Source organism: Gallinula chloropus, assembly GCF_964237585.1.
Source record: "Gallinula chloropus genome assembly, chromosome: 5".
NCBI classification, from domain to species: Eukaryota; Metazoa; Chordata; class Aves; order Gruiformes; family Rallidae; genus Gallinula; species Gallinula chloropus.
This window is the reverse complement of record NC_140090.1, coordinates 12,541,808-12,555,478: the sequence shown is the minus strand read 5'-3', so window position 1 is coordinate 12,555,478 and position 13,671 is coordinate 12,541,808. Positions and strand designations below refer to the sequence as shown.

The 13,671-nt window shown below is 46.3% G+C and overlaps 1 protein-coding gene across 1 annotated transcript in view; it reads left to right on the top strand.

Annotated features, from left to right (window-relative positions):
• Positions 1 to 5,646, top strand: part of SLC15A2 (solute carrier family 15 member 2) — a gene marked incomplete at its 5' end in the record, with an annotated part of 39,877 nt that extends 34,231 nt beyond the window's left edge. The window contains 3 exons of the mRNA XM_084265356.1: positions 3,138 to 3,284; positions 4,200 to 4,304; positions 5,155 to 5,646. Coding sequence (XP_084121482.1) covers positions 3,138 to 3,284; positions 4,200 to 4,304; positions 5,155 to 5,331 — 429 coding nt within the window. The 3' untranslated portion in view covers positions 5,332 to 5,646. The remainder of the gene's footprint in view (positions 1 to 3,137; positions 3,285 to 4,199; positions 4,305 to 5,154) is intronic.
• Between the last annotated feature and the right edge of the window lie 8,025 nt (positions 5,647 to 13,671).

Below are 13,671 nucleotides of genomic sequence, written 5' to 3'. Positions count from 1 at the left end.
TTTAAAATCTCTTCAGAAACAGACATTTAACGTACTGTCTAAAGGCTGATCTTCCAAGGTTATGCAGGGGGGAAAGAGAGACAAAGTGTTGTAGGAGGAGGTTGGTGAGATTGTGCATCTGTTTTGCCTCCTCTCACTGTCTGTACAGCTTGTTTGAAGCCTGGTGTGAAGTCAAGGCATGAACAACCCATCCTTGATGGGGTGTGAGCATGGCTGAGAGGGTGGATTCCTTTCCCTGCTTGCCAGCCTCTTAGGCATGCTGCTCCAACCCTAGTTCAGCTGGCAGGAGCCAGAGATATGAACGTGATCAGCTTAGTTCCCATTTTAACCTTTCCACTGCACAGGCACACAGACAAACCAGGTCTGACAGGACACACTGCAAAGATGCCCTCTGGGACTTTGACTACTGTCTTGCGATGAGCAGAGCAAAACGCTGTCAGCTACTCCCTGGCAGTAACATCTCCCTGTTGGGCAATTAATGGGAGCTGTTCATGTCTTCAGAGTCCAAATGCATGGGGGAGGAAATGTAGCTGCAAAGCACCTGCTTTTTTTTTTAACTCCAGTAGCTGGAGTGGGATGCGTGGTCCTGGAGGGAACAGGCAGATGCTGCCATCTGTGAGTGCAGGGATTTATTAATACAAAGCACATACACGTTTGAAGTGATGTTAGCCAGACCCTTCCTCCATGGTTGCAAGCCTCTTTCCCCAGATGAGAAACACAGTAGACAAGCTGTGTGAAGAATGCTATAATCATAGAGTGGTAGGGGTTGAAAAGGGCCTTAAAGATCATCTAGTTCCAAACACGTGAAATGGACAGGGACTCCCTCCAGTAGCCCAGGTTGCCCAAAGCCCCATACAACTTGGCCTTTTGAACACTGATCTGTCATCAGCTTAGACAGCTTACTATTGAACATATAAGTCACTACTGCTGCATGCTTCTCTTCACTGCAAAGTTCAGATGTCTCTCAGTGCTTGCCTAGTTCCTCTTTCTAGTCTCCCTGCCCAGTTTCCCAGGATAGCCTTTCTTCAGCTAGCAGTGTACCTCTTTGTAGCCTTGACTGTATTTTGTGTGTTGAGGTGATGATGAAAGAGATGAGGCTGTGACCTTTGATGATGGAGACCCCATCATGCTCTGCTGCTGAACACAGAGAATTTCACTGTGAGCCATCTCTGCATCTGCAGAAAATATTTAGGGTTTTCTCCTGCAGAGAACATGCCTCAGAGCCTCTCTGAAAGGAAGTCACGTTAATTTAGAGGAGGTTATCACAGAGTGGTTTGGGTTGGAAGGGATCCCAGTGTCCATCTAGCTCCAACCCCCTGCCATGGGCAGGGACACCCTCCACTAGCCCAGGCTGCCCAAAGCCCCATCCAACCTGACCTTGAGCACTTCCAGGGATGGGGCAGCCGCAGCTTCTCTGGGCAACCTGTGCCAGGGCATCACCGCACTCACAGGGAAGAGTTTCTTCCTAATATCTCATCTAAATCTACCCTCCTTCAGCGTAAGGCCGTTGCCCCTTGTCATGTTACTACAGTGCCTGATAAAGAGTCCTTCTTCCTCTTTCCTGTAGCCCCTTCTGGTACTGGAAGGCTGCAATATGTCTCCCTGGAGCCTTCTCTTCTCCAGGCTGAACAAGCCCAACTCTCTCAGCCTGTCTTCATAGGAGAGGTGCTCCAGCCCTCTGACCACCTTTGTGAAATCACTCCAACAGGTCCATGTCTTTCTTGTACTGAGGACCCCAGAACTGGATACAATACTTTAGGTTAAGTCTCATGGGAGCAGAGTAGAGGGGGGGAATCACTTCCCTTGACCTGCTGGTCATGCTTCTTTTGATGCCGCCCGAGGTACAGTTGGCTTTCCAGGATGAGAGTGCACATTGCGGGGTCATGTTGAGCTAAGATTGCCCCAGAGCCTCTGATAACACAATTGAGTCAGGGCCAGATGAAGTAGATGTGTCTCATGTCACTGAGGGCAGGGATTCCAGTTTGTGGTCCCATCTACAAAAACCCCTGCTGTAGCCATGGCTGCTAAAGGGTAGCTCTGTGCCTCAGCCCCCAGCGCTTCTGGACCCTGTGCTAGTCCTTTAATCTTTTTGACCCTCTGTTTTTCCATCTCTTTCTCTGTGGTTTCCTCTTCTGTAGAGAGTTACTTTGCTGCAGGCCAAGATAATTTTTAATCATTGAAGTGATTTGTGCTGAGCTCTGCTCCTCTGCCAGGAGTGCTCCATAGAAGAACCAAGATGCAATATATTAGTCTGCTAATGCGGCGCGACTGTGATACTTAAATCATGAGAATGCTGCCTTCTACCCAGCCTTCCTTGGTGTGCAGTTACAGTATGGTGCTTGTGACATTTCTTTATGGGCTAAAGAACAGTGCACAGCTCTCCTCTCACCCCTTTTAGCCTGCTAAAATACAGTCTCTTGATTTGCCTCCCTGCATGGTGATTAAATACGTATCGTAAACATCCCTTGTATTTTCCTGAGTACTCTCCTTAAACATGGGGTTTTCTGCCTGAAGTCATTTCAGCCCAGTGTTTTCCTGGCTGCTAGTCAAATCTCTCTGCCTCTGAGCCTCTGTGCATTGTTATGTATTAATTACACCTGGGAAAGCAAACAATAACAATTAGATATACAGCTACCATTACTCTCTGAATACATCTGATATGGGGCAGTCTCTGCCACGCTTGCTGTGCCTGAAATGGATTTATTAGGGTGTCATTGTTATCGTATGGTAGCTGTTCAGTGCTGATGAAATGGGAGCAGCATTTCAGTGAGCATTTATCCTCTTGTCCTCTTCTGGCCTTGGGAATGGCAGCAGGTCATAGGCTCTGCAAAAGTACCACACGTGCTTTTTCCAACCCCGCTACAGAAGGCAAGTTGTTTGTTTGTGATAACTCATGTGACTCTTGTAGCACGTGAATGAGATGGGATGCTTCTGTCCTCTCACCTCTGCCCTGTGTGGTAAGAGTCAGCCAGGCTTGGAAGTGGCAGGGATGTGACACACAGAGTTTTTCTTCCAGGGCAGAACTTTGCTTCTACCTTTACTTAAAACTTAATTTTGGTAAATTTGCTGTTGGAATCCAGGCTAAGAAGGATCTGATCTTTGAGCAGCTAATCAATGTACCTTTACTCTCCTGATAGGTTTCTGGAGGTGCTGTTAAGACGTGGAAGTCAGAAGACATCAAAGCCAACAATGTCCATATGGCTTGGCAGTTACCACAATATTTATTAATATCTGCTGGGGAGGTGATGTTCTCCATTACGGGTCTGGCCTTCTCCTACTCTCAGGTACTCCTGATAATCCTTAAGGATAATGGGCTTACAATTATTCTTTAGGATTTATTCCTGCATCTGCCATTGACTTACAGTACATCTTTTGGCATGACACTTACTGACAATGTTACCTGTGCTTCAGCTAGAAGTGGGATTATAACAGTGCTTGCTGGGTCCCCTCAAGCTAAATTAATTCATACTCTGAAGATAACTGGTTTCAATTGTACTCAGGTAACTTCTTTTCTGGTAGAGCTGAGAACATAGAACATAACTGCATAGAAGTGTATTTTAATGTGTAAGCTCTGAATATTGTTATATCAGGTTTTTCTCCCTCTGCCATATATTGTGGTACATACTTACCCGTGATAGAAAGGCAAAGGTATAGTGAGTATGCGAGGGGTGAGTTGATTGTGATATGCTGTGTTGTCTGGGGAGAAGGTTTATGAGAAGAGAGGACTGAAACATTGCAAGATCAAAAAGCTGAGGGTGCTCAAATTTATTCTAGGAATAAAGTGCAGACGTTTGTTAATGAAGGTGATTAATATGATCTGTCCTGGAATGTGGAAAATTTGTCATCAGCAAGAAGTTTAACATCAAGATACAGTCCCTTTTCCAAAGCTACATGGCACCATACTCCAAGTTGCAGGAGTTGTGTCTCCCTGGACTTCTTGATTTTACAGTTTTAGATGATACAGTTTGGAGATGATCAGGATCCAGATTTGCAACAACAGCATCTCCTCCTCCTTCTTGTGTCCTCCTCTTTCAAAAGCTGCTTGTATGCAGATGTTGAGATTAACCACTCTGCAGAGGAAATTCCATCTCCTCCTAGGCTGAGCCCAGGAACACCTGCACTGGACAGGACATCACAAGGGTGAACCAGGGCAGAAAGGCACTGCATGATACCCACTGATCAGACCCTTCTCTTTTCAGTCTCCAGCCAGCATGAAGTCGGTGCTGCAAGCAGGTTGGCTGCTCACGGTGGCTGTTGGGAATACCCTTGTGCTTGTTGTTGCCCAGGCTGCACCAATGGCACAGGTATGGCTCTGCTCTTAAAACAGAGGTAATGCTTTAAAACAGGCCCTGGATGGTGCTTCTGGATGTCCATGTCCTGAAGACGCAGCTTCTCCACACAGCTCCAGGCTCCTGCAAGGGAGCGATGGCATCCTGCACTGAGCTGCCTCCCAGCCAGGGCTCCGCTTTGCCCTCAGCAGCAATGCCCTCTGGAACAGTGGCTTTCCTTGAGCATCCCAGCAGCAATAAATAATGTTGTGCACTGCTAGAGTTCAGCTTTAGGCAAGCAGGCTGTATTTGGAGCTGGAGCTTTACTTGATGCCAGCCACTCACTGCAGTTGCTACCCAAAGCAGCTTGCAAGCCCAGCCGGCAGGCAGCCTCCTCAAGGATCTTGCATGGGACTCCCTCAGAGCCCTCTGCCTGTGGCACCCCTGAGATGTAGGGCTTGCACAGAGAGCTTGTGGTGCAGAACCTGGTTAGTTCAGGCCATCTGACTTCTGGGATGATGGCATTAAAGGGTGAACTGGGGCTTGTTTCTGGCTAGCATGGAACTGCCTTTCCCAACAGCCTCTTGGGTGCTGAAAGCCCAGGCAGGTATATTCCAGTCAGGAGAGATCAGCAAAAAAAGTTTTTAATGAAACTAGCTCAATTTAACTGTTTTGTTTCAAGGGATATCATGTATTCCTAATTACACTATGTGTAAATAAGTTTACCAGAACACATGATGAGGATGTTTCTGTCTTGTGAGCAATCTTGGAAGGTTGGAATTACTGGAAAGTAATTGTCACCCAGCTCTTTAAAAATCACATGGAAGTGCAGAGAAATCATGGGAGTCTGGGGTCCCCTGACCTGTTCTTCTCTTTTCTTTCCTAGTGGGCTGAATTTGTCTTGTTCACTGTTCTGCTCTTTGCTGTGTGCATTATTTTCTCCATCATGGGATATTTCTATGTCAGTGTGGATCCAGAGGACCTAGAAGAAAAGGAAGAGAAGAGAGAGACCCCGAGCAGAGGAAACATGATTAGTCTCGTTACTCAGAAAACAAAGCTCTAACACATCATGGCCTGGGATTTTTTTTTTAACTCAGTCAATGGGAGGGGGGACAGTGTTATTTTACTTTATAGCATTGCAGTCTTTATTACTGAAAATGTAGCCACCTTCTAAAGGGGACCAAATAGCCTTCTATAAAAACAATGGGGGTCCTGAAATCAGAGCAAAACTCCCTGGGAAAGCTCCTCTGGTATTAAAAGCCCTTATAAGTAAATACAGTGTAATTTTAAACCTGCCTATCTTTTTAACCATGGAATGTTCTCCTATGATTTTGTTTTAAACATATAGTTAAGGCAGCAGGGAGGAAGGGTGGAAGAAATGCCACACGACAGCAAAATTTGGAGATGTTGGGAGAAAAGAATGAAAACCCAGTATAGGAATTAGGGAAGAATAGATGTTACCAACAGAAGACTTTTTAATGCTATCATCAAGGACTGGAAGTGTTATACAATCCCAAAGGATTTCATCATGTAACTCTTCTTATGAGCGTTTCACCCCATTATTGCATGTTATGAATGGTCCTGATTTATGACTTTCGCCCCTAGGCTCAGAAGTAATAACAGGGAATTAAATTGTGCAGGCTAAAATATTCCCAGAGCACTACTGAAGAAGATATGCATGCTGCCATCGCTCTGATACCCATTTTTTCCTAGAAGTTTTTAGCAACTGATGGTGGTGGTTGATTAGACTTGATTAAAGAATTGGTTTACGCCTTCTTATTTCAGAAATCCAGGCAGTTATTTGCCATCTTCCTATATATTAAGCCTTTATTGGGCATTTCCTTTTACAGCACTTGCCACTGCAAGTTAGGTTATGGCTGATTTCTTATCTCATGCTTCAGTTATTCCCCACTGGGACACACATTGCTGCAGTTCCTATAAAATTCCAGGCATCCTGCAGTGAGTTAAACAAGGATCCACTTTGTCATTTTTTTTCCCAGTCTTCAAGAGACCATGGCATAGGAGAATTGGTGTTTTTTTGCTTTCCTCCCTGCTTTTGTCTTTCTCTACCAAACTTTGGATGTAGCTATTGTATCAGAGTTGTGATATAATGATCTGCTTTTCCTTGCTTGCATGAAGCTGTGGTTTCATGTTGTGCATAGAAGTAATTCAACCATTGCTGATCTAGTAAAACTCCTGGGAAGAGTCCCTGCCTTCCTCTGTCGCTCCAAGGCTGCAGTTGTAACAGGTATGGCCTAAATTACAAATTTGTCAGTGGGATCTTCAGGTTGGTCGTGGGAGGTTGCTGATGCTTGGGTTCAGGAGATCATGAAACACGTTTAATGCCATTCTTGTTCAGCATGATGCTAGGGAACACACTTAGCTTGACATCTCTGCTACTTTGATGTGAGTCATCTTGAGTTAAGGCTGAGAAAACCCCACTTTTTGGTTTATAACCAGAAAACTCGCAGTCTCAGGTTCTTCTCTTTGCTTCCTGATATCCTAGATGGTCATGAACTTCCACTGCTAGTTCTGTATAAGTTCCTGCCTGCTGTGAGATAGCATCTGAGTCTTGTGCCAGAGGCGACCGTGGTGTGGGATAAATGGCTCCAGGCTGTGGGTGTGCACACAGAAGCACTTAGTGAGGTTCAGTCGATACAGAGCCGTTTGCTGAGCCGTGGTGGCTGGATCTGGGTGGCTGAGCCCCACGACACAGCAGGGAATGAAAGGCATTGAAAGCCACCTCTTAGGTCATTCGACCTGCTCCTCAGAAGCCAAGTGAGAATTATTCCCTCTGCTCCTTTCTGGTATTGTTCTCCTGCCGTGATTCTTTGTGTGGATTCTTTCTCCTCCAGGCATTGTTGTTTTCCTAATCCTGTTTTATGATACAATGCGAATCAGCTCGGGGGCTGCTGAATCATTCTGCTGTGATGCTGCTTGACCAGCTTCCAATTTGAAGCACAAATAGAAAGCATTTCTTCCCTTTCTCCCCTCCCCCAACAAAATAAAAATCCCCAAATTGAAGGAATGGACAGGCTCCAGTAACACTGAACAGGCACAATTTAGAATTATTGGAGCATTTAATTTTTTTATAAACCCTGAATTTGGGAGTATGTTGGGGTTCGAGGGCATATGTGGTGAAGAGACAATTGAAAATTATTGGAGCGTTTTTCTTGCGAAGTACTTGGTGCATCACAGCTCAAAATGGCATGAGGGAAAGTGAGGTGTCCAGAGGACATGGAACTGAAGGCTTCATATGCCCAAGAACCTCTTGATTTTTACGTTTTATTTCCTTACTGGCGGCACTACCAGAAGCTGTCACCACTCTGAGCTTAATTTAACAGAATCATTCCAAAGTCATAAAAGATACATTTAGGATGTCATCTGTATCTGCTTTTTAGACTCCTGATGCCAAATTGCCCCTTTCCAAAAATCTCCATGTTCCAAACCATTGCCATAATGCCAGGGGGGAAGAAAATTTGCAATTCATAGTTGGGAAGGTTATGAACAGTAAGGCAATTGCTATAAATACAGTGCTAACATGAGGCTGGGGGCTGCTCCTGCAGCCCCTCCAGGGAACTGTTTGCCTGAGGGAGTGAGCGTAAGGCTCTGTTCACATTCCCCTTCCAGCTGACACAGTTTCTTCTTCTCACCGGCTCATCATCACCTGTTGGGAGCTTTGCCCCCTCTGATCTCCCTGCTTGGTTGCTGGTATCACCCTTCTGTAGTCATGAAGCTTTGCTGATGGGACCCACTTATCTGCAATGCAGGGGCAGGTTGGAGGGATTTCCATTGGGCATGCTGCCAACCAGCCAGGAGTGAGCTGGGGGCTGTCGTGGAGAGCTACCCCTGCTGTAGCTGGAGAAGGTGGCACAATAGCATGTTTGGCATAGCAGCTCTCCAATTTTAGAGCCACAACCCCATCCTTGGATTCCTTTCATCGCTTTCAGGTGGACTCAAGACTAGTTCAAAGATTTAGGACCTGATTCTGTGGAGTGTTGAGGTCTCTGAGCTGTTCTTCTATACAGTAAGGTTGGAGATGGAGCCATGCACAGCTTTAACACATAATATGAGACCATTACTTATTCCTCAGGACTGATTTAGGATCAGAGGGAGAAGCCAAAATAGTGATAGTATATGCAAAGCTATGTGAACCTCTATAAAGAAATAGCAGCCTGCTGCCTGACCAGCTTCTCTTGTCCCTGAATGGAGTCTCAGCTGTTGGTGGAATTTGCCCTGGAGCAGACTGAGGAAAGCTCACACCAGCTGTTTTGGAGGCTGCCCTACAGAAACCATCTTCTGCTAAGGGACAGTAATGAGCTGGTGGGGATTTGTAGGTATGCTGCTGCACAAGCCTTGATGGGATTGCAGGCATTTGGCTTCCCTCTGGAAGTATGTGTATGTGCCTGTTTTTCTGAAGGATGCTTTCTGGTGAAGTTTTTTTGTGTGCAGTAAATTTCCCTTCAGTTGGGCTGGCTGTTATTCAACATGTTTTTTCCCTTATCAGGTTGTAAGTATGGCCAGTGCTACTCCCCAGCTTTGCATAAGATAAGCATAAAAATGAGATTTCCAACTTGGCAGAGCAACTTCTTGGCTGTGGGACCCTTAAATTTCCATCTTGTTTCTGAGGTAGTGGAACACCTTTAGCTAGCAAGCCGCTCTGCACAGCTCAAGGGACTTGCATCTCTCTTCCCCCTCCCTTTCCCCACAGCTCCACGATTTCAGGAGAGGACTTTTGAAGGATTCCAGAAGATGAATGTCTGCATGGGACTGGCTCAGATGCAGCTGCTGTGTGCTGTCAGAGATGGCTTGGAGGCAGAAGCTTGGCGGCAGGGGGAACAGGTTCCTCTCTGGAAACCCAATGGGGCTGGTCAAGGCAGCCTTGGGCACAGCTTCCCTTGGTGGAAAACATGATTTTCCTGAGCAGTGAGCTGGATGTGAGTTTTGTTGTGAAAGTGAAATGTCAGAGAGTGAAAGGAGTAGTTTTCCCTGGCTTTGGCCTGAGATGCTGTGCAAGGAGGCTGGAGACTGATGGGCAGGGAGGAAAGAAAGGGCTATTTGGTCAAGGTCTTCCCAACTCTTCAATGAACAGCTGCGATTCCTCACGTTGAATTAACTGGGGAGAAAATGAAAAGAAAGAAAAGATGATTGAATAAAGTTCAGATGATTAAATAGTGATTAACTTCAGACCTTTCAGAAAAGCTCTCCCCTAACTGGTGGTGAAGGGCCATTGGGGGAGTTAGTCACCCATGGCTTCAAAACTAGTTTGTCATTCCAGAATATTGCAAAAACCAGCACGCAGACCTATGTTGCTGGGTCTGCAAGGACTGGATGAGCAGGTGGCTGTGCTCCTGGAGATGCCCACCCCACCATCTCTGGCAGCCACCACCTTGGCTTCTGCTTGGGACAGAAAAAACTGAAGGTGTATTACAGCTGGGAGTAGCACAGAAGGAAGAGCCACAGTTTGGGGTGCTTAAAGGGCAGTTTCAACCAGGGTCACACACAGAAGAATCATCTCCTCCTCTCTGTGTTGGATTTCTTTGCCTAGCTACAAGAGACACTTTTAAGCACCAGCAGCTTAAGCCTGGGAGTTCAGCTTCATGGCAAATACCACAGCTGCTGAATTTTGGATGGTACTAGACTCTGCATTTCATTATCACTACATTTGTTATTGTGATATAATTTTAAAACAGCATTTAAGAGATGTTCTGGCCCCAGATGTTGACAGATCTGGCCAGGGTTTTACATGTTGATAGCTGGCTTTACACTAGTCTTTCATGTTAACCTGGGTGATAAACCTGTCAAATAGAAGAAGGTGTTGTGGGGCCTTCAGATTTCCACAGCAATTGGGAAAAAAAACCCCACTAAAATCCCCAGTGAAGCTGGCTAAACATGAACTGTGGCATTGCTTCATCGTCAGAGCTGCCCACGTGCTTTACAAAGCCGGGACCCTCATTCATCACTTGCAAAGTCCTTCTCAGGAAGACAACAATGAGGGGATGCTATTAAACATTTTGCCTTGAAAAGGGCTTTTACTTCATTACAGATATTGCATGAAGTGAAATAATTGCTTTGTTTAAAATCCATCTCAGGTGGTCAACAAGGAACAAAACAAGCTGTTTCTCGGTGAGCTTTGAATCAGGGAGCTGCTGCATCTTCTCAAGGTCTTTCCATGCTGTGTTTTACCAGCAGATCAACATTAACCTGCCTCTAGTATCTATAGATCAGAAGACTTGCCAGGATGCAGAGCAGCCACGCTGCAGGCTCCCACTGTCAGCTGATCAACTCTGATCTCTTCATTTTTAATGAATAGTTTTTGCAGTTATCCTGCTGGGCTCAGCCAGAATTGGTCTAAATTTAGGACAAAAACTAAGGACCTGAGAGACTTGTAATCAACAAGATAAATAGCAAAACTCCAAAAGCCTGCTAAAACCTTGCTTTAGTGCTTAATTAAAGTTTTAATATGCTTACAGAAAGTAAAAAACCCAAACCAGAACATACAGTTCAGTCAGAGCCATGAAGAGCTGCAGTTGGAATCCAGCAGCGTGGCAACTGGCAGCCAAGCTGAAGACACAAAAACTGAGCAAACATCACTTTTTAGATTATTTTCTGTCATTGCATATGTTGTTCAGTCTGCTTGGCCTGTCCTGCTCAATCTACCCATGTGTGTAAGGAAAAGAAGCTGAACTGACTTGTGGAAGCCATGCACCCTTCCCAAGCTGCAGCTTGGTGTTCCGCTTGTTGCAGACTCCCAGCTTAGCTCCAAATGACTCCCTCCCTTAGCAGTCATCCCCCTCATTCCCACATGCTGATCTTCCCTCCCCAGAAGTCACTCAGCTTTCTCCCTGATGACTTTGCCAGCCCTCAGCACCTTTCTTATTCCTCCTCTCATGCAGCCTCTCTGCTGCCAGCAACAGCATGTCTTCTTGGGGGTTGATCTGGGTAATGCTGCCCACTTTTCTACACCCAGAAAAGCTTCTCACCCACACAACTGCCATGCTGGGGCAGAAATCATGCAGAGACCAATATCTGCTGCTAAGAGGACACCTGCCCTGGCTTGCTTTGGCTCTGGCCTCTTGTTACAGCATTGTATGACCCTGTGTGTCTTCTGTAGGCAAATCAGTTCAGAAGCATCAGGGTAACACAGTCAGCCTTTGTGTTGTGGACCCCTGGATTGACCCACTGCTGTTACTCAGCCATGGGGGGGGTGTGTGCCTGTTTTGTGCTGCCTGTGGACCTTGGTGGCCCCAGTCTACTTTAGCTGGCCTTTGTCTCTATATCATTTATGGTCAGGTTGCTCTTTCCAGCCTCTCACTTGTGCTGGAGGCTCTGGAGCCCCAGCCTCACCTTATCCCATCAGTGTGTGAGTCTTTCTCTTGTAGAGAAATTGGAGAAAGTCACACAGGTTGTGTTCATCACAGCATCACTGGCGTGTGGTGAGAGGGCTACAGCAGCAACTGTGGATCTCCTGTCAGTGTGGACAGGGTAGCTGGTGAAGTGGGACCAGCTCCTCTACCAGCACGCCAGCACAATGACCACTGGTGTTGATGAGGCTGGCTCTGTGGCCTTCCCAGCCTTGACCAGGGTGTTCTAAAAGCCACTGACAATGTTTTCCTGGGAGACCTGTATGATTACTGTGGTGCTGATGGGCTTCAACTTTTGAATCTGCTGGGTGATGAGCAGGAGGCTGTGTTCCTGGGCAGAGCTCAGGGGACCTGGGCTGGTGCTGCTTGCCCATGGCAGGGCACTTTCTGCTCCTTCTTCGTTTACTTGCCCAGCCCCAGCAACCAGATCTTCTCAAACTGAGGTTCCCCCACTTCTCCAAAGAGCACATCCCCCACGAAGCCAAGGATCTCTCATGGTTTTAACAGCCAGTTCCTGTGTGGGGATTAGCCACTCTGAGCAATGTTTGCATTTCACCCTTTGCTTTATTTTTGGAGGAAATGTCACTGTTTTTCAGTCTTTTTTCTCCTCAAAGGTTGTCCTGAGTACCTGCACTCTCTGCATAAAATAAATAAATGACCTAGCCTGTTTGCAGGCAGATGGTCCATCCATCTTCTAGGGAAACTTTGATAGTGCCACGAAGAATCTCTCTGAGCTGAAGGTGCTATTATAGACCTTTACATCCCTACTGGAGGACGACTTTGGTCCTTCTTTGGACCATCCTTTCATTTCTCACAGCCTGCAGCACCCCACCACGTTTATGTAATGCAGGCTGTGAGTTCTCTCCTCTGTTTGAACTGAAAACTATTAAAAGCCATTGAGTGCTTCAGAACCAGAGGGTTTTGTCTTGTACAGTTGTGTTTTGGGGTTTTTTTGCATTTTTTGTAGTGTTCACATCCACCACTCACAGCTATGGAGTGAAACATGGCTCCAGTCTTCTGCCAACCTTGGCTTTTCTGGAGAAGGTTGGGATTTTAGCTTTTCTACAAAAACCTTATCTTCAGTGCCTTTAGTCCCAATGCTGTTCATTGTTCAGCTTCCCTTGAAGCCAGGGATTTGGGCTCCTTTGGGTTGTCACTTCTGTCTGCTCAGCATTTCTTAGGTGCTGTCACTACACTGCACCTCCTGGGGCCCAATGACATACCAGGCTGAAAAGATGCAGCGAACTCACCCCAGTGTTTTTAGAAGATGCACCTGGACCAAACCTGCTCAACTCTGAACATTTTGAGCTCTCTTTGAGCTTGTTAGAGGAAGAACAGGCACTCTTCCATTAGAAGATGTGCTCTCATGCCTTCTGCATCTTACTCTGGGATGGGATGCGATGCTGCTGGGTCAGAGCAGCTCTGCCATCCCAGGCACTTCACTCCTGCTTTCCTCTGGTTCCTCGTTTCCTGGCTTGGATTCATCTGCTCTGGTTGTCCCCTTGTTGGGTCTCTCACAGTAGTGATATTCACTCCAAGAAGCTGTTGCTTCAAGAGTTTATTGACTGGTCTCATGATGTTACTTGTGGTGACACCCATCATGGGCTCTATTTTGCCTTTCCAGTCTCCACCCATGTTCCAGGTTTCTGCTGTGGTTTTTCTTCATTTAGACTGGCAAGCTCTTGCCAATCTTGTCTTCCTCTTCGTGGCTTCCCATTATCAATGCTGTGCTTGGACTCCAAGTGCCCTTCACGCCACAGATCTGCAAGCTAAGTAAACTTAGCAAATCATTAGGGCAGGCTTTGACCGCTCCTGTCTCCATTAAAGACTGGGATTAAATTAGATTCCTCTGATAAACTGAGCTGATGGGCCAATTTGGATTGCACAAGCAGTGTTATGAGCCCCACAGGGTTTATGATTAGAAGACTGACGAGAGTGCAGTTATTTAGGGAGCTGTTGGGAGATCGTTGTAACTCACTAGTCACTTCTTTATCAGAACAAGAGAGGAGCCCAGTTCTGCAGGGTTGGCAGGCAGCCTT